Source organism: Haliaeetus albicilla, chromosome 15 (genome assembly GCF_947461875.1).
Source record: "Haliaeetus albicilla chromosome 15, bHalAlb1.1, whole genome shotgun sequence".
NCBI lineage: Eukaryota > Metazoa > Chordata > Aves > Accipitriformes > Accipitridae > Haliaeetus > Haliaeetus albicilla.
In genome coordinates, this window is record NC_091497.1 from 23390831 (window position 1) to 23412110 (window position 21280).

At 37.6% G+C, this 21280-nt stretch overlaps 1 protein-coding gene across 5 annotated transcripts in view; it reads left to right on the plus strand.

Annotated features, from left to right (window-relative positions):
- Positions 1 to 21280, plus strand: part of PCDH9 (protocadherin 9) — a 691999-nt gene that overhangs the window by 171195 nt on the left and 499524 nt on the right. The window contains exon 3 of one of the 5 annotated variants that reach the window (XM_069802597.1): positions 10041 to 11486. The exons of the other annotated variants lie outside the window; for them this stretch is intronic. Coding sequence (XP_069658698.1) covers positions 10041 to 10061 — 21 coding nt within the window. The 3' untranslated portion in view covers positions 10062 to 11486. Of the gene's footprint in view, positions 1 to 10040; positions 11487 to 21280 lie in introns of those variants that run through there. 5 annotated transcript variants of the gene reach the window in all.

Consider the following 21280-nt stretch of genomic DNA (forward strand, 5'->3'; position numbering starts at 1 on the left):
CAGGAAGAAAATATTCATGGATTGTTATGTTATAGTCACAGTTTCTCTCATTTCCCAAAATGCACAGCTGCTGTGTCATTTTAAGATTTAGAAGTCACTGCATTTACGTTTTAACGATCAATGGCAGCTGTTGATCTGAGTCATTAATGAGATTTTGACTGCATCTGCATTTAAACCTTGTATATTCTGCAAAAGACAGAGTATGCTTGGAAAATGAGATTTCTTTCACGGTAATAATGAAGAGTTTTACATGCTCAAGCTGAAAGGATTCACTCTCGTGAATCCTCTGCTCTACCCTGTGGAAGGTTACACTGTACAAACTTTCTGTTAAGTGAGAAGGGGCAGATGGAGAACTCTTGCTGCAATTTCAAATAGAGCCCTTCGGTCTACAAGCACATAGTAAATTGCCCCTAGATGAAGGTACCTGCCGCTTCTATGTTGAGAGTAAAGTAGTAGAAAAGTCTCCTCAAAGTGAAATGTGATTTTGTAGCTTGCTCATTTATTAAAATACTACCTATTACTTCCTTTGAGGGCAGCAGAGTACCTTGAGAATGACAGATTGAGTGCATACAGTGTCAGCTGGGGGTTGTTTAATATAATGTCATAGATATCTGGGTGTAGTTAAACTGCTCTTAAAAATGGCAGATAATGACCTTCCCAAACAATGTCCAAATTGTAATTCTGTTCCATAAAATCCCTCCTTATAATTAAGTGTTCTTGTATTATTTTTTTAAGGTTGTAAGTATCAGTGGGTCTCTGTATCAGTAGTAACTTGCTTACAGGTTAGTAGAGAAAAATATGGATCTTTTTCAAGCTACAGAGTGAATTGCTAACAGGGTTTGCCTTCTTGCACACTGCCTTCTCTGATATATGTATTTCATTAGCCTTTCTATCCTTTCACTCACAGACTTGTTCTGTCTACTTCAGATCCTTGGGAAATTCCTCTGGTTAATTTCTCCTTGCCAATAGGCTAAATTAAATTCCCAATATAACAAAAACAAATTTCCAAATTAGAAGTTGGTGAATATGTGCAAAAAAACAGAGTGAACCATGATAAAGTTTTCTTGTAGAAGTGCTATAATGTTGTATTTACTCCTACTGAACAAGGAGTAGTTATAGGCACCTCATGGGGTCCTTAATAAAGCCGTATCTTTTTCAGGTGATTGCTAATTATAGTCTAAACAGGCCAACTGCTGTTGCAAAGCCCAAAGTACTGCCCATTAGGACATGTGAGAAGTAGCTTGGAAGAGCTATGGGAGGATGCTGACATGTAATTGTTTGCAGAATGTTGGGACCAACCTACTATTTCAAATACCTCACTTTTGTGAAGACTAAATCTGTGAATTACCCAAGACATTAGGTAGAGAAGTAGCGCACAGCAAAGTAACAAATCAACTAAATACTAGGTTACTTTCAGACAATACACACCTGCTACTGATTTCTGGTAAGGCAAAGAGTCACAATCATAAGCATTGCTTTAGAAAAAGTTTGCTAAAACATCCAAAGTCACGAATAATGGTTGTTTTATAGGTTATTCATTAAATGGGGTTAACTGTGTTGGAATTTGGCTAGCATAGACAGTTTAGGAACATATAGTACTTGTAATTTGGCCAGACAAATTAAGGACAATGAGAGATAATGTTAAGGTTGACAAGAACAATAACACCATTTTGTTATCTCTTAAAAAAATTATCCACTGCTGATTAAGATTATTTCTTCATCCCATTTGTCTTATGCAAATCTTTGATTTGGCCAAATGCCAGCTCCTCAGTTCTTCATCATCATCATCTTATTTACAGCAGAGAGCTTATCCTTTGGCTTTTGACATAGTACGTTGCAATTGCAGCCTTTGTTAGCACTAAATCTTGCCACTTGGGCATTGCAGAACTTAATAACTAGTGAGAATTAAATAATTTCACACAAATAACTACAATTGTAGCAGACTCTTTCCCTTGGAGAATTTATGCTATGTGATTGTGTGCCTCAGTTCTTTATGAGCTTGGGTAGAGGACAGAATATCCATAGCCCAAATGTACCTTACCTCATCATCCAGATGTTGAAAAACTCAGACTGTAACATGATTAGGATCTTCCCCATCTCTACTCCTTCATCCCATGTCAGGACTTCACAAAATCATATAATCATTTAGGTTGGAAAGGACCTTTAAGATCATCAAATCCAACTGTCAACACTGCCAAGTCCACCACTAAACCATGTCCCTAAGCACCACATCTACACATCTTTTATACACCTCCAGGGATGGTGACTCAACCAATTCCCTGGGCAGCCTGTGCCAATGCTTGACAACCCTTTTGGTGAAGAAATTTTTCCTAATATCCCATCTAACCCCCCCCTTCCCCCGGTGCAACTTGAGGCCATTTCCCCTTGTCCTATCGCTTGTTACTTGGGAGAAGAGACTGACCCCCACCTTGCTACAACCTTTCAGGTGGTTGTAGAGAGTGATATTGAGCCCTGGGGAACACCACTTGTGACCAGCCACAAACTGGATTTAACTCCTTTCACCACAACTCTCTGGGCCTGGCCAGCCAGCCAGTTTTTTGCCCAGTGAAGAGCATGCCCATCCAAGCCATGAGCAGCCAGTTTCTCCAAGAGAAGGCTGTGGGCAACTGTGTCAAAGGCTTTACTAAAATCTAGGTAGATAACACCCACAGCCTTTCCCTCATCCGCTGAGCGGTTCACCTTGACATAGAAGGAGATCGGGTCAGTCAAGCAGGACCTGCCTTTCACAAACGCATGCTGACTGGGCCTCATCACCTGGTTGTCCTGTACATGCTGTGTGATGGCACTCAGGATGATCTGCTCCATAACCTTCCCTGGCACTGAGGTCAGACTGACAGGCCTGTAGTTCTCCGGGTCCTCCTTCTGGCCCTTCTTGTAGATGGGCATCACATTTGCTAACCTCCAGTCAGCTGGGACCTCCCCGGTTAGCCAGGACTGCTGATAAATGATGGAAAGTGGCTTGGTGAGCCCTTCTGCCAGCTCCCTCAGCACCCTTGGGTGGATCCCATCCAGCACCATAGACTCGTGTGTGTCTGAGTGGTGTAGCGGGTCGCTAAGCTTTCCTCCTTGTATTATGGGGGCTTCGTTCTGCTCCCCTTCCCTGTCTTCCAGCTCAGAGGGCTGGGTACTCAGAGAAGAACTGGTCTTACTATTAAAGACTGAGGCAAGGAAGCCATTATGTACCTCAGGAGTTATGCTGGGATGTCACGGAAGCCTCTTGTGATAATGGTGTCCACTTGCATCCTCTTCTGGTGAGATAACTGGCTGCTTTCTACTTTGAGATCTTTTGGAAGAAACAAGTGAGCTAAAAAACCCTGTTCTTATGTCTGAACACTGACAGTTTTGGAGAGTAGGAGAAGGGAAATTAAGAAGAATAGTTCAAGAGAGAGCTCTGGTTACCATGAACTGAAAATCCAATTAATTTCATAAACTAAGTAAAAGAATGTCTATCTCAACAGTGGTTCAACAAACTCTTATCGCCCCAGAGACTGCTTTGCTTTTTCAGAATTCCTCTTACTAGCAATTATAATATCAGGGAAAACAAACAAATAACAAACAAACAAACAAAATTCCTATGTAGTAATTGTCCACTGCACAGTGGACTGCATAAGATGAGTACTCTGTAATGCCCCTTATAAACTTAGAACTTAGAAAACTGACCTTCCTGGTCAAATAACTACTGGCTAAGAACAAAATAATGATTTCAGGCCTCATCCTACAAATGCCTTACACGTGTAAGTAGTGAACAGCATGTGATTAATTATATGGATAAGGGTTGCCCATCTGGGCCCTTGGACACTTTGGAGTCCTGAGTAGAGGCTGATTTTGAGACATGAGTAGTTTTGTGGAAGCTGTTACAAATCTGATATTACCCACATTTTAATACTGGAAGATGTTCATTCCACATCAGACAGTAGATGTAGACAAGGAAAATAGTAACAGATCATATTCTATGCAGTAATAGCCAGAGTTAAGTTTATGCTAGGACAGTAGAAGCAGAGAATTTGTTATTATCTTTGCTATTGCTTGGAACCTGTGGTTTATTTTAAGATTAAAAAAAAAAGGTATATATGCATAAACCATATATCTATGTTAAATTACATTTATAAGTATACTTAAGTATTAGTTATGTTTAGACTTATATTAAGTATGGTTAAGCTTTTCCAATTGTTTAACCATTTTCATGGAAATATGTCCTGATGAAAACTACAAAATAAAAAAGCTGTCCTTTAGTGTTGGTGTCTTCCAATCACACCAGACCTTGAAATAGCTTTTCAGCCTTAGGAAAACCAATTCAGAACCATTAAGCATAGCTCTGTCTCCTGTACTGAGGGGAAAAAAAAAAAATCACTTTTGGATTGAGGGTAAAGCCTAAGTGTATGCCAAATCCCAAATAATGTGTGAGAAAGCTACAAGCAAATGAATGAGTTCTGCATAGAACTGAACATGATTGTGTATATCATAAAGTTGTAATAGACTGGAGAGCATAAAACTCAGTAGGCCTTTGTTTCAGTGTGCTCAAGAGCATCCCTAAGTTTCACCTCTGTTACTGAAGCCTAAGTTGTAACTGGGTAAGTGACATTTCTGGGTTTGGAAGGTTCACTATTTAGAATTGCTGAGTAGTGTCTTGTAACATTCTGCACATTCACTTTTATGTCATTTAAAATAGGCATGAATTCTCTTTTCTGTTTTGAAAAGACATTTGCCATAATGGAAGCAGATGTGATATACTTCTCATTGGTACTTCTTCCAAAACTCATTTTCAAGTATACAGTGACACCAAACAAAACAGTGTGCCCTTCAGCTGAGATGCTAAAATCTATCACATCCATATTTCATTCCATGCATATTTCTACCTAATCTGATTGGGTCTGAACTTCTAACATGACAAGATTATTTTAATGGTAAGAGAAGTGTATTTATTTGTCCATACCAGGCACAATGTAAAACAAAATAACACATACCCAATATGAGGTATAGGAAAAAAAGCACAATATGTTTTTTTGATTTAACATGCAAAACAAGAAGATAGCATGCATTTGTGTAACACGAATGAGGTAATGTTATTGTGGGAAACCTAGTTTTGCATAAGCATAATGAAATATTTTATCTTTTATTTTAATAGTTGGCTGACATTTATGCTTCTTTGCTAAGAAAGGGAAAGTAAATTAGTTGAAATAGTTTTCAGTAATTGTGTAGATTTTTCATATGAAAATAATATTTGACTTCAGGCCATGCTTTAACTGATGAAAAAATTTAGAACAGAGGACTTGACTTGCAAAGGTAGGCTGGCAGACCTGAAAAGGTAGTGTGGGCATCTAGGTGAAAACTTTTTGTTGCAAAATAGTGATCATTTAGCTAAATCTGCTCTTCCTGATAAGATGTTCTGCTACCTCTTTCACAATATGAAATATCAAGAAAGAAGCTAACTTAAAACTAAGTAGTTGTTAGTAAAAATAAAATGGCCAAATTATGGCTGGAAATACAGTATTTATGCAGCATTAGGGTATATTTTTTGCATTTATGTAGTGTCGTGGTTTAACCCCACGCAGCAGCTAAGCACCACGCAGCCACTCACTCACACACACCCCCCCCCCCCCAGTGGGATGGGGGAGAAAATCGGGAAAAGAAGTAAAACTCGTGGGTTGAGATAAGAACGGTTTAATAGAACAGAAAAGAAGAAACTAATAATGATAACACTAATAAAATGCCAACAGTAGTAATAAAAGGATTGGAATGTACAAATGATGCGCAGGGCAATTGCTCACCACCCGCCGACCGACACCCAGCCAGTCCCCAAGCGGCGATTCCCTGCCCCCCCACTTCCCAGTTCCTAAACTAGATGGGACGTCCCATGGTATGGAATACACTGTTGGCCAGTTTGGGTCAGGTGCCCTGGCTGGGCATGAGAAGCTGAAAAATCCTTGACTATAGTCTAAACACTACTGAGCAACAACCGAAAACATCCGTGTTATCAACATTCTTCTCATACTGAACTCAAAACATAGCACTGTGCCAGCTACTAGGAAGACAGTTAACTCTATCCCAGCTGAAACTAGAACATGTAGTACTTAATAAGAAAAAATACAATACACTCTTTTCCCAGTAGGTGGCTTTCAAATTGAAGGTATTTCATTGTTTCATGATTGTGGAATTGTTATCAATAAGAATTAAGTCTTAATAAAAATTTAAAAGGTGAAGAACAATACACACACCAATTCTCTTGAGCTCATGTTTGTAAATACTCATAGGCTGGAAACACCTCTCATTCCTGTGAGACCAGCAGTATTCATACATTTTATTACCCTACATAATAGAATATCCATTTTTTCTAGGCTTTTAAAATTAAATTCCTCGTTGTTGCTAACCAGCTCCTCCTCTTTTGCTATTGAACGTTGTACTATCGTAGCTTATTTATGCCAGAGCCTGTTCAGTGCATGTCCTATGGACTGGATTCAGCCTAAAACCAGTCTTGCAGACTAACTGTAAACCCTCAGACATATCTAAACCATATGGTGAGTGCAATGTGGCTGTCTCAGAAGACAGCGCTGACACAAATATGTAATCCATATGGTGCTTTGTAGCATTGTGCAGGGTATACCAGCTCAAGATGGGAAAGGTAGACCATAAACTTTTTGTGCTACTTTAATCATAGGACCATGTTTGATTAGCGAGGCATGCATCTGAAAGTTGAGAAAAATAAACAGTACCAAAGCAGAGGCAATTCATAGAATCATAGAACAGCCCAGCTTGGAAGGGACCTCAAAAGATCATCTGGTCCAACCTTTTGTGGGAAAGGGAGCCTTGATGAGATTAACTAGCACCCTGTCCAACTGCATCTCGAAAACCTCCAGTGATGGAAGCTGTTGGGGAAAGAGAGGAGATAAAGCACACCACACCTTTCTTTGTAGTAGCTAGTCACATCTTAGCTCAACTGGACTGCCTGCCTTCTCTCAAGTATTATCCCATGGTCAGGTATCGTCACAGTCTCTCTGCAGCGTCCATCTCATGAGCACTGTCTGAATTCAGCTTCTCTTCAAGGCAGTTGCAGCCCTCCAGCATTTTGTTCAGCCAGCTAGCCCTACAACAGCAGCTGCTCTATGTGCCCTCACCCCCAATCTCTTCACTTACTTTCTAGTTACCCTCAAACCTCCACAGAACTTACCAGGTTTTGCGCTGAACAGGTGTCGGATGAAAGCAACAGTAGCAGTTAATTGAACCTCTTTAAAGGTACCAGTATGGTTTATCTCCCTGCTATCTAGTTTAATAGCTTCTCTTGAATGAGGTCTCTGACAAGCCGGTTGAATCTGAATCTTTGAAAATTGTAGGTGGTTTCAATGACATATAATTAAATTGCCTTTTACTATAATACCAGTAATAATAAACAGACTACTACCATTTTCCTCCAAAAGCTTTAACAGATACTTAGAATACTTAAAGGTTTTTTCTCCCCCTGCCCCCCTCCTCCCCCTCCCCCTCCCAGCTCTGAGAATGTAATGAAATTAATAACAGTGGAAGGAAGAATTATTTGAGAATACTGTTCAAAATCAATGATCCTGCTTCTACCAAGTATCTTTCACACTCTCTTTTTGATTCAGTTTTCAGTTAACAAATCTGATTTGAGGAAAAGCTCTTTTATGCTTGTGCCTATCATTATTTACTTGCCCTGAAAGTGAAGGAAAGAACTAGGGAAAGAAAAGCTAATGAATTAGAAAAGAAATAGTTTAAGAACAAAAGGGAGAAGAAGAATACCTTATCTCTCTAAGCAGCAAGACAGGCAGAAAGGAGAAAATAATGTGGTAATGAAACTGTGGAGAATAGGAAGCATAGGAAGCAAAGTGTCTCTTGTTTGGAGACATTGCGTATGTCTTCCAGCTGCAGGATGTGAAGCAAGATGTCAATAGCATAGCTGGAGGTTAAGGTAGGGCTTGAAGACAATTGGCACACATGGAATCAATTGTATACCTGCCACAGCAAAAAAGTATTTGGTTCTGCAGCTAGAAATTTCACAGTTGCTCCAAACACATGCACAGTGCTATACAGCTTATGGCAATGGTTGTACTAATTGACAATGGATGACAAAGCCAGTCAGCTAACTGGAATAGAGTGGAGTGGAATACAGTAGAGCACAGGACAATTATTCTGCAAAAGGAAAGACCAAAGTCCTAATACTAGGATTTCATAGGGGATACTAAGATACTAGGGTAGTACTAAGTTAATAGTTAATTGATCAGAATAGTGATTCAGTCTCCGTCCAAGGCTGCCCATTTTCTCAAGAGAAAATGCAGACAAAACAAGTAAAGCAAAGAACAAAATAATCAAATAGCCAGAGATGGGAAAATCCACTTCCAGAGAACTTTTCTCCAAATTCTTTTTGAAAGTATTGTCTTTTAAATCATGAAACATGGCACATAACCTCTCTTTCAAAACTTTTTAACGGTTAGTCTGCGTAAGATTCCTAAGAATATCAAGAGTTGTAAGTGCCAGCTCCTTCTTTGAATCTTGGTAAGGTCTTGACATCAGTGACATCCTGTGGCATGGAGTTCCATAATCTAATTATGTGCTGCGTTAAAAAGTATGTCCTTTTATCAGATATGGAGCTGCTGCTTTTCACTTTCACTTAGTGTCCTTTTGTTCTTGAATTATGAGATGCAGGACTACAGAAGCTCCTGATCTATTTTCTCTTTGCCACTTACCATTTTTATACTTTCATCATATCCCTCCTTATTCATCTTTTTTTCTAAGGTTAACAATTCCAATTTTTTTCAGTCTTTTCATATGAAGGCTTCTCTATATGCCTAATTATCGCAATCGCTCTTCTCTGAATACCTTCTAATTCAGTAATATCTTTTTTGTGATGGGGTGACCAGTACTTCACACTATTCCAGAGGAGGGAAAATTATTGATTCATATAATGACATTATATTTTCTTTCTTATTCCCCAACTCATTTCTTATGCATCTTAACATTTTACTTGCTTTTCTGACTGCAGCTGCGTGTTGAGCAGGGCTCTTCATTGAGCTGTCTGCAGTGAGGCCCAGGTGCTTTTCCTAAGGTGGTGCTCTTAATTGAGATCTCTGGTAAAGTGAATGATTTACTACAGCTTATTTTTTACTACCAATATGCATTACTTTGCATTTAAATATATTACTTTCACCTCTTTTAAGATGGCCCATCCATCTAGCTTGGCCAGTTACCTCTGAAGTTTCCTGTCTTCGTCAGACTTGGTAAAGAGGATTTTTTTGCATTATCTGCAAATTTTGCCACATTGCTGTTCACTCACTTTTTTGACATTAATTAATATACTTTGAACACCTGGTCCTCGTATGATGTCTTGAAGCACCCTGCCCTTAACTTTTTGCTATAATGAAGATTGACAATATATATGCATTTTTTTATCTTTGAGAAAAGTTTTGCTTCATTTTGTATCCTATCCCAAAATGATTTAGTCTCTGGCTGAGATGGGAGGCCAAGTTAGTCTCTTGAGAGGAACATTGTTCTTGCCACATTCATTCAGTTACTTTAACAAGGTTAAGGGCCGGATACCTTCACAAGTACAGCTAAATCTTTGAGAGACAACTATGCTCTTTGTGACCACAAGTATGGAAATTAAGGACAGAGGATGGAAAAGTAGTTAATTAATTCAGTATGTTGCGCAGATGCATTCAAAATTAAGATGGGAGCAAGCTTTTGACATAGCAGTTCTTAACGCTTTCTTGTTGATAATCCTAAAAACCAGGAATATAATCAGTCTAAATAGACAGGAGTATGAGTCTACTTCTTACACCCAAGATTTCGTGTGAAAATAAGGAAAAAAAGGAATCAAGTGGTAAGGTCTAGGCAGCTGTTAATTTTCCAGACTTTCTTTCAAAATCTGATATGAACCGAGATATTTTAAGATTTGGAATCCCCAAAGTTCTTGTGGAGAAGGGGAAAGGCAAACTTATTTTGAGGCTTTGTATGTCCTGACATCCCCTAGGCCTGCTTATTTCCTGGTATCTCTCTCTCTTTCTCTCAAGTGTTCCCCATCCTCTCCCTGAGAGAGTCTATGTCTGCTTCATCAACCCTGACTGCCTACAGTATGCAACAGACTCCACCACCTTTCTTCACAAAGAAGATTGCTTGCACAGAGGAAGGCTCCTCAGACTGCTTGGGACACCTTGCACAGATGCATGCCACTGCCTTGAATTCAGAACGGACACTAAAAGAGATCCTGAACATACTGGTGGAAATGTGATCACTCACCTGCAACTCAGACCCTACCTGTTTGGTAAAGGAACTCTAAGGACAACTAGAACTTCTTGTGATATTGCCAAAGTTTTATCTGAAGGAAATAACATTATTTTCCATACCATAGTCCACCCAACCCTACACCAAACTATTTTGGGTGGAATGGAGGTTGACAACAGGTATCAAGTCTTTATTTTCTGAACGAGCCTATGAAACTGCTAGTAACCTCTCTACAAATAGTACTGGAGCCTAATAAGATTTGACGGCAGAACATGGAATATAATCTATGGCTATCTGTGGACCAATTATACATACATATATATATGCACAAATAGATATCTTTGTGTGTATATGAGTATATATACTATATATATTCTTTTTCCTTGTGCAAGCTATTTTGGTACAGTCAAATATAGGATGCTGAATTATAAGAGAGTAACAGTAAAACTTGACACCGTGACCTTTTTTTTCATGCGTAGCAACACAAAAATTATCAATATAGCACAATCAAAAATATAAATATAGTTTCTTATTTGAAGGAAGACTAGGAAGAAAACTTGGTGCTCTTCACTTAATTTTGGAAGGTTCTAAAATACCACAGTGCTTGTGCAGCATAAGAAAGTGACAGGGATAGAACATAAATTGCACAGTCACACCTATTAAAGAACATAATGTTACATTAATGACGCTTTTGCATCAAATATAAGAACAGAAACTGTACCGTGTGTCATTTAGTTAATTTAGAGGAAAAAAAAATGTATACCAAAAAAATGAGCTCACTGCAGTGAACAACTCAACGCTGAATGCTCTTCACAATATATTTGCAAAATAAGCAGCAACCTAATAAAAAGTTATGTAAGTCTTTACAGTTTGCCAGCCAAACCTAAGAAAATTACTTAAAGTGATTGAAAGCTGAGTTTTGCAGAAAAAACACATATGGAAAACAGTGAGAATACTGTGCCTGCTGCTGGCTTCATACTGAAAATATCCATGCTTTGCTTTTGCTGTGGGTTAATGTATCTCTCGAAATGTGTGTGTATTCAGATAGTATTAAGAGATAAATATATGCCTTTCTAATGGTGCATTGCCATTTGGGTGAATATCACGGAATACTTTTCAACATCTCTAGGAGGCTGTCACTCATTAAATGAAGCCTGTAGCCCACTATTTTTCATGTAAACCCACCATGATAAAATGTATCTATAAATAAGCATTAAAACACTGTCTAAAATAAATCCGTATCCTGATAATATTCCAGCACAGAATTGGCACTTTTTTTTTCAGGATTTTTTTTTCTCTTTTCCTTTTCTTTTCCTCTAAAACCTTTATCAAAATTAATGTGAACACAGAAAAGATTTAGCAGTGCTTTTCAGGCAGGCTTCTTGGTTCTCTCCTTTCCTTAAAAGGCTGTGCATCCACCTATGATCCCCAGATTTTAGTAGGGTATCGGAACCCATGAAAGATGATGCATTTTTCAAATTAAACGTTTTAAGACCTTCCCTCCCTCCATCCTGTTAGTCCCTGGTAATGACTTCTTCTTGGGGAATGGTATCAATGGTTATAATTTTAATGTACAAGATAATAACTGAAGCAGCACAGTGGGAATAGGCTGTGAAGGATTATATTGGCTAACATCTTTTGTTTGGAAGGTCCCGTCTGATATCCTTAAACCTGTGAAAAGAAACCCGTCAGCTTCATGTCATAGTAGTTACTGTAACTATTGGGAGCAGGCTTGTGTGGTACTTTTAGTACCTCTGCATTTCAAGTTCATATAAACCCTAAAATCTTTATGATTTTTTTTTCTTTAGGCTAAGCAAAGTAATAGAATTATGAGGCACAAAAGGTAACCTTTCTGAATTTTAGCTCCTTTTTTTTTCTTTCCTGAGATTCACAGCTATAAAAAAATTTTCTGTGTAAGATCCTTACTCAGCTATCCTGCACTTAATCAAGAACTGGGACAAGGTATTGTTGCTGCCCTTACTGGCGATTTTCCAAATATATAGAATCATAGAGGCATAAACACATGCAATTGTTCTATTCAGTTCTTAAAAATTCACTTAATAGTAAAAACTGTATCAGTAAAAATCAATAGGGATTTTGTTTTTTACTTCAGTGGAACTCAGATTTCATCCAAATGTGACAAAGGTATAGTTGAAAAGCTGTTTTTTATGAACACTCTGAAATCACTTGTGATTTCACTTTTTTTTTGTGATGGCACTCTATTTCTCTAAGACATTGATTTTTTCCTGACACTTTTAATTATACTTGTCTATGTAAGACAAACTGTGATCCTCAAACCATCCAGTCAAAACTCTCAGAGCAGAATTATATATGGTTCCCAGAAGGAAACAGCTGAAAACACTAAAGCTATATGGACAGATACATTAATTATTACATTAACTTCAAATATTTTTTTTTTTCATACCAATTCCACTTTGAGAAATGGAGAATCTATCAAATCAGGTATTTGACAGGTAATATACAAAATCTCATGCCATTTATCTGTTAAAGAAAATACTCTCCTAGCTGAATCTTACTAAATGAAATTTCTATGTCTTCACGCTATCAAACACAGATTTCACAAGATACTTAGGTCTTGCCTATGCACAAGATGTGCATATCCTATTCATCCATATTAATTTTTGTTTTAAGTATATTAGTATGTTGTTAGCAACATGTGAACATCAGCAGATGCTAATGTTGTTCATCCCTAGAGTGGATTGCCTTTTGAAAACATAACTATCAGAGTGCTTCCTTTGAATTTTTCTAATTGATATGGAACCCAGGGCTGAATCAGTGGAAATATTTAATCTTTTCTTACCAAAATTAAATCTAGTATTGCAAATTCTTGTGATATATTCCCAAACTCTTACTGACCATTCATTATAAAAGCATATCAAACAAGAGCATCATTAAAATTCAAGATGTTCTATTCTGAAGATTTAAATGTTGTATTATCTTTGTAGTTTTGTAAAAAGGATGCTAACCTATGAATAATATCTTTATTTTAAAGGTGACTCTTTCATGTGTAACTTAATAGAAATTAACTGCCTTGTCATTTAATAGCAGTGGTAACTGTCATAGCTTCACTCTCTAATTTGTTTTTCATTGTTCATCTGGGTTTTGTTTAATTTCAGATCTCACTGATTTTGAACAGTGAAATCAGATTGGCCTTTAACTTTTAGGTTCCATTTCAGATTCCATTGAGCAGGTATAACAAAGTGCCACTCATGCAATAGTAAGTTAGGGCTACAGGAGGGGGAAACCCCCTCTCCCACCACAAAATAGTAAAGTACTTCATGTTTGTACTGTCTTTTTCGTTTAAAATGTAAAAATATATCAAGTCAACTAACTTCTTTTTATAACTTCAGAAGTATATGTATATTCAAGGTACTGGAATTTTTTGTCCCAGACTTATTTTAGGAAAGCAATTTAAAGACTTAAAGCACAGCCGGAAGTGTTGATGATAGTGTCAATGTTACATCATAGTGCTATTGTACAACACATTTTTTCTCACCACAGGAAAAAAAAAAAGCCACAGTACTTAATTTACAAAGAAGGTGACTGATAAACATTGTCATCCTGTGCCTAACTGTAAAAGAAGATTTTTAATGAAGCAGTAGTTAGTTTACATACAAACATCTCTGAACTGCCTTGTAAATTTTAGCCAAATGTTTGAAGTTTGTCCGTAACACTGAGAAATGTGATGTTTAAAATAGGGTATATTATATAAGTTCTTCCTACCTCCCAGGAATTGGTAAACCCAAGTAAGTAGCCCTGTCATGACTGTCAGTCTGTATGCCCTTATATAGATTCAATTTAAAATGCTTTTTGTACTTAAAACCTGTTTGGACAGATCTTGCATCTTTCCATATCCTTGTGGTTCTCCTTAGATAGTCAATTCCTAGTAATTACTGTGGTGGAAGGCAGATCTGATTAGGAAGGAAAAACAATGTTATTTTGGGTACAACTAATTCCACTAATTTTAATTACATTTTTGATAAATAGGAATTAATAGTAATTGCTAGATATACATTTTTTGTAAATTTAAAGAACCATGGATAGAAATGCCTTACTTCTTTCAAAATCATTCTTCGTATGCCTATGTCAGCTAAACATTTTCCTGGACACTTAAAATAGATTTGTGATCTTTATATTATATAGTCTATGGGATCACCAACATGTCTGCTATTAATGGAATTTCCAAGATAAAGCTTAATGTTATAATTCCATAGTCTTTTCCCTACTGTTAGTACACAGCACACTGCTTTTTTATGCTATGGACAGTCCATATTCAACTATACATTGTTTTCATCTTGCCTCTATAAGTTTTGTTTAAAGTACATGCATTCATTTTGCAATTGAGACAGAAAAAAACCTACTCGCTTCTTTTTCTGTCTCTCATCACTTTATCATATGTAACATTTTTTAACTAAATAAATTGATAGTTGATACGTATGTTGATCAAGCCTTTTCTTATGGCTTGGTTGAAGGGGAGGCTTTCAGAAGCTCATCTTGAATATCTGGCTTGCAGCTCTCAATATGTTGAATTAGGATGCATAATTTATGGCTGACATAATTAGTTGTGATACATGGAAACAGTTTTACATTAGAACCTGATACAAGAGGAACTTAGTAAATTCTTAGATCACTTAATTTGTGTGAGAGAGATGATAAACTAAACAAAATCAACGACATACCAGGAAATCATTCAGACATTTACAGTATAAGCCTTTCTGTGTCCCAAGAGATCAAAAGAAAAGTATGAGTGGTGCACTTACCTGCTTCTCATCTTGAGACTCACCAGGGTAGTTGTCATTGGAAGATTGGTGTTGAGCCAATCAGGAATCCAGTGTTAAGCAAAATGTATGATCTTTGTCCCCTTGGTAACAGTTGTGTTTAGCACAACACAAAATGTGTTGCTCTAATCATTGCTCTAATTGGCACCTTTGTTGACAGTCTCAGAAGAAAGGTCAAGACGTGGTTAGGCATGGGACTGATGTACTGTCTTACACACAGCTGCAGCCTCCTTAGCTGAATGCTGCAATTTATTGAGCAGCCATGTGCTTTTTAAATTCTGCTAATGTTTTAGCAAATTCCATGGGTAAATACCATATGCATTTAATCTTTTTATTTCCTCTTTTTCTTTTATGCTTTCCTACAGATAGTGTGCTTACTGTGTTAAATCTAGGTGAGAGAAAATGAAAGTGAGGTGCTAAGCTAGTGAAAAAATATCTGCAACCCAAACACTTCATAAATTCACTTACTGTTGACAGGCAGTGTTTTATACAGTGAATATTAACACCACCTAGGCCAAGCTACTTTGGGTATTTGAAGAAAGTACATATTAGAACACCTAAGTTTAAAAATGACTATTCCATATATAGTCATATTCTGTGAGGTAGGCACTCGTAGAGGGTGATTCAGAGCCCTAAATTAGTTGACTAAAGTTAGACAGTGTGAATACCTCCCACAGTAGCAATATGTTGCAGAGGGACAGAAAGGAGACAAGTGAAGGGAGAAAGGGAGGAACAGAGTGATAAGGACTGTAAATGAAGTAAGTCTACAGTGAACTTTAGAAACTGTTAGAAATGAGTGTAAGTTTTTTGACAAAAGGAAGATCAGGTTGGTTCGTATAGCACATACTCCAAACTGAGTAGCATCTTCACAGGTAACTGTAACAATAGTATAGGTATGACACCTTCAACTGTGAATATCCATACATACATTTACTGTATCTGTATTACAATTGTTCCTGGAGTCCCCAGCCAATACTGGAGGACTAAAGTACATTTATAAATAATTCCTGCTTCAAAGAGCTTGCAAGAAAAATAGGACTCATAGGCAAAGAATAGGAAGGCAAAGGAGAGAAAGAAGAATGAAATTACCTGCCCAAAGTCACCAAGGATAATAATTCTTTCTTACTATAACATGGACTATGATCTATAATCCCCACGATTTCCATGTTTGAAAGCATTTATAATACACACAACTTTGGGGAATTCATTTGTTTCAAAAATATTTGCCTTTAGTAAAAGAGCAAGTATTTATACTCACAAGTAATGGTACCACAGTAAACAGTAGCATTTATGTGCATAAGGGCTGGGTACAGCTCTTGAAAGCATAGTCCTTTCAGAGTATTTATGGCTCTTCTGTTTTTGATTAAAATAATTCATTTGGGTTGTAGGCACCTTTTTAAGGAGAAATCAAGAATTCTGCATTCATCTGTCTAAATTTATTAGCTCATTAGTCACTGTACAAGTGGATGGCAAAGCTCAATTTTTCATCCTCAAAACCAAAGGTTACTAAAGGACAGACATCCTACATGTCACAGACTTCTGATTTTTTAATTTGTATTTAACATCCATTTAGATGCCTTTTTGGCATTTAATGGGATTGCCAAGGAGCTTTCTAGTCATGCATGGACATATATGCACACACAAACTAATGCTTTGTATCTATTCATTTACCTATCTACCTATCCATCTGTTATCTTCTGTTAAAATTGGTAGAGCCATTATTTCACTTGCTGTTCTCTTTGATGGACTTTCCTTTGCTGACTCACTGTAAATTGGCTCAATTGATAAAGTTTTGAAAGTTCATAACCTTAGTTTTGGAAAAGCTAATATGTGAGTCATAGGTTGTAGATTCAGGGTTTCCCATTTGTAAGTACTGATAGTACAGATAGTCTGATATCAATCTGTACCTAGTGGCTACTTTTACAGAAATACACTATATTGGAGTATAGCAATACCTTCCTGACAGTATGTGGGTTTCCTAAATTGCATCATATTTTAGATCTGGGTTTAGGTTTGGCCTGGGCCAGCTGTTGTAGGCATAATGGTACTGTATATATTATATTGTGGATGAAACTCAGCATCCTATGCCAGTTACTGTAAGTCTGTTTGATCTTATTGGACAGAAGGCTTCAGCTAGATACCTGTTTACTAGCAGAGAAGTGCGAATTTCAGCTTGCATTCTTTTATTTGATAACAGGCAAGAAAAATATTTAGGCAAGTTATCTTCTGCCTGAAAATACTGAAATAAATTTATATGGCCATTTATCCTATTCAAGGATATGTGATCTTTTGGTTGGCTACAGAAAAGGCACAGGCTGTACTTGATATCTGATAGCTATAGTTTTCTTTAGACAGGCTTATAAATTTTGCTTCTTAATAGAGAGAAAGTGAACTAACCCATGTTGCAGTGTCACATATTTAGCAATGCGAGCTTTATAACTACTGAATATTGAGATTTTTACAATTCTACAAAAAGCGCTAAATGTTAAAACACTAGAAAATATCGATTTACCTATTATTGTAACTATCACTTTATAGTCCTCCCCCTGCCTAACTTCCCATACTTTTTTGTCATTTTAATAGAGAGAATATTCAGATATATTGGATTGAGTGTGTATCCTTGGGTAACAACTGCTTCAATCAGTCACTATTTTCTTTGTTCTAGAGTAAAGAGATAAGCCCTTTAATTCCACCACTATCAAATTTCTCTTCACTGTGGAGCAGGAGCCAGGCACTATGGATATATCTGTAGCATTGGACACATCAGCCCTGCAAATGTCCAAGTCAGGGAGCATGTTCCTAACAGGATGCACATTTCATATTTTGGCAGCAGCAGGACATCTGCCATATTCCTCTTCTCAGTGTCCTGGTAATCCTGGAAAGGAAATCAGGGCACATGGACTGGGCAGAAGATGGAGTCATGTTCCAAGAGGGTAAGTTTAGATGCAGCTGGAACATTTTGAGCTACTTAAGCTGTGCTTGATTTTCTGCTCTCTCATAACATCTGTACTAAACATATTTATTTGCTTGCTTATGTACACACTTACTCTTGCTTAAAAGTGTTAACATTTTTTATATGCCTGAGTTACAAAGCAGTGTACCTCAAAAATGCAGTCAAAATGCGGTAGTTTCTTAGAAAGTACTACAGCAACCAGTTTCCCTTAGTAGCTGAAACTGTGTCTAAAAGAATTTCTGTGGAAAGAACTTCCTTTAAAACTGAGTCTACCTTCTTTCCCACCAGTAAAGAAAGGTGATTTGGTCATGAAGTATAAAGAAGAAAACTTCTTGTGAAAGGAAAGTGGCCATTGTAAAAAAAAAAAAAAAAACAAACACCAAAAAGGTGTTTACCTGTTACCAGAATAATTAAAAACTGGTTGTGCTTTAACCCCGGCAGGCAGCTGAGCCCCACACAGCCACTTGCTCACTCCCCCACAGCAGGATGGGGGAGGGAATCAGAAGAGTAAAAGTTTAAACACTTGTGGGTTGAGATAAAGACAGTTTAGGTAAAGCAAAAGCTGTCCATGCAAACAAAGCAAAACCAGGAATTCATTCCCCACTTCCCATGGGCAGGCAGATGTTCAGCCATCTCCAGGACAGCAGGGCTCCATCACGCCTGATGATGACTTGGGAAGACAAATGCCATCACTCTGAACATCCCCCCTTCCTTCTTCTTCCCCCAGCTTTACATGCTGAGCATGACGTCGTATGGTGTGGGATCTCCCTTGGGTCAGTTGGGGTCAGCTGTCCCGGCTGTGTCCCCTCCCAACTCCTTGTGCCCCCCAGCCTGCTCACTGGTGGGGTGGGGGGAGAAGCAGAAAAGCCCTTGGCTCTGGGTAAGCACTGCTCAGCAATAGCTAAAACTCTGGTGTGTTACCAACATTGTTTTGGTCATAAATCCAAAACATAACACCATACAGGCTACTATGAAGAAAATTAACTCTATCCCAGCCACAACCAGTACAAAACTAAACTTCAGGATATTATTAATCTTATTTATTTGTTGAACCCTGTGTATTCTTCATATAAATATATACTGCATAATAGTTTCAAAACCAGCTTCCTTTCTTGGATCCAGTCCTGTACTCTTCAGGAAAGCCCACTAATGTCTAAGTTGTTATCCTTACAGAATGAAACTGAAAAAAGGACATTTTTGTTTCATACCTTTTCCTTCTCATTTTGAATACAAATATAACATTTTCATATACATAAGCAGTTTCTGTTATAAACTGTGACTACTCATCTGAGGTTATAATATATTTCCTTGGGTCAGCTAAAGACAGATAGGATTAAATATAGTGTAGTTCAACTTTGGTTTTTTGTCATTTTTACTGGTAGCAAGTTCATCCCACTGCTTATGTTTCCATGCAACCCTATGTCTATGTGAAATCCATTTCATTTTTTGATGAATAAAGTCCTTCTAATTTCCTCTCACATGAGCTGTGGGACTCATAAGCGGGGTGGCAAGTGTCATGTAGTTAGATCAAGATTATAATATATTTAGAACTTATAAGCACAATCGTGTGCTTTGTTTTGTTACTCACTTTCCTTTATATTGCTTAGATGCGGGGAATTTGCTTCCTGACTTTCTGGAAGAATGCCAGGCTCAAAGGAAGTTTCAGGGTCCTCTTCCTTTTTACCTTCTTGTTCAAATGCTCTTGTGCATTCAGCAGGAGGATGCCAGCTGCATGAATTCAAGAAGCACAGACTGCAGGAGAAGACGTTTTTAGCATAATTCACTGCTCTCTGTGGTTTTGCGTGTTGCTTATTGGAACCTGTTGTTCTTATGCTGGCTAACACTGTAACGTGTGGCAATGTGAGATGGATAACTATTGAACACCGACATCTTACAATTCTGGAAAAAAAGAATGCTAAGTATTTTTTATTATTATTCGACAGTGGGGGGAAGGGGACTTTTCGGGCAGTTTTGACAGTCATTTACAATCATTTAGTTTAGTGTCTGTGGAAATATATAGTACAGCTCGATTATGCTGTGAAAGCCTTTCACTGCTTGAGTGGTAGTGTTGAGTTGTCCTGCCCTATGTAAGCCAAATGTTTTCGAAATGGAGCTGCTTGTGGAAATCGTAGGATGTCTCTGGAGGGATGTGCCAGGGCAGGGGCATATTGGTTTTGACTAAGGAACTTGTAACCATTTTTCCTAGCCAAATTATATATTACTAATGACAGCAGTTCTACAAGGAAACACAAGTAAAGGTGCTGTAGATAACTGCAGAGGAGGGAGAGAATATATCATCTCCCTGCCTTTTGTTTTCAAAGTCTAGCCTTAGAAAATTAAAGGACAGGAGAAAAATAAATTATTAATATCGCTCATGAAATTTTAAATGTACAAACATATCCTGAAATATAGTAGCAGAAGGGTGATAAACCCACACCCTTTCCACTTTTTTTCAGTAGTGGTCATGTTCGTGCAACAGCACTCAAGCACAGCTTCTTACTGCAGGTGCTTTTCCCATTTTGGGAGTTCACTGCCCTTGTTTTGTTAGCCTCAGCATTTTGAAAGTGGTGGCTCACCCGCAGTGCTTGCAAATGTATCACTGTCCATGCTGCCTTTGCTCTTTGTATTTACTGGTGTCTTATGCTTCAGGGTTTCTGATGCCCTTGAGAAGCTGTGACCATTTTTTACATCTGAAAGAGTGCCAATTCATTTATTAAGACAGAGTCTGTGAGGCCTGGATAAATTTATTCTATCTAACATTTAATAAAACATTAAATTAAAAATGTGACTTACGCTGTGACATACTCAGCATTACCCTTCCAAGGTTTGTATTTGAGTGTTACAGGGCCCCACTCTCCAGAAGGTAACATGCTATCAATCCAGCTCTGAGGTGACAAGGCCACTGATGTTTTCCTGTGGTGGTTGTTTAATAATTAATTTTTCATTGCTGGTGTGTTCAATAAATAGATTGCAACATTTAAGACCAGTTTAATAGGTTTATAGGTTCCTTATAAATTCCAATAATGATAATAGTTAATAAGAGAATAATGAATTTGCACTCAAAGATCTCAAGATCAATCAAGCAAATTAAATCTGGCCTACGCCTAAGCTGTAGCTACTAGGGTGGGGTTTTTTTTGTTTGTTTTGTTTTTTTTTTACTATAAAATGCACCCTGTGTGGATAAGCCTATCTGCTGATTTGTTGAATTTCTTAGTGTTTCACTTGTCATATTAATTTAAATCTTTAATCTGAGGACGTGGCAGGCATATGAAGTGGC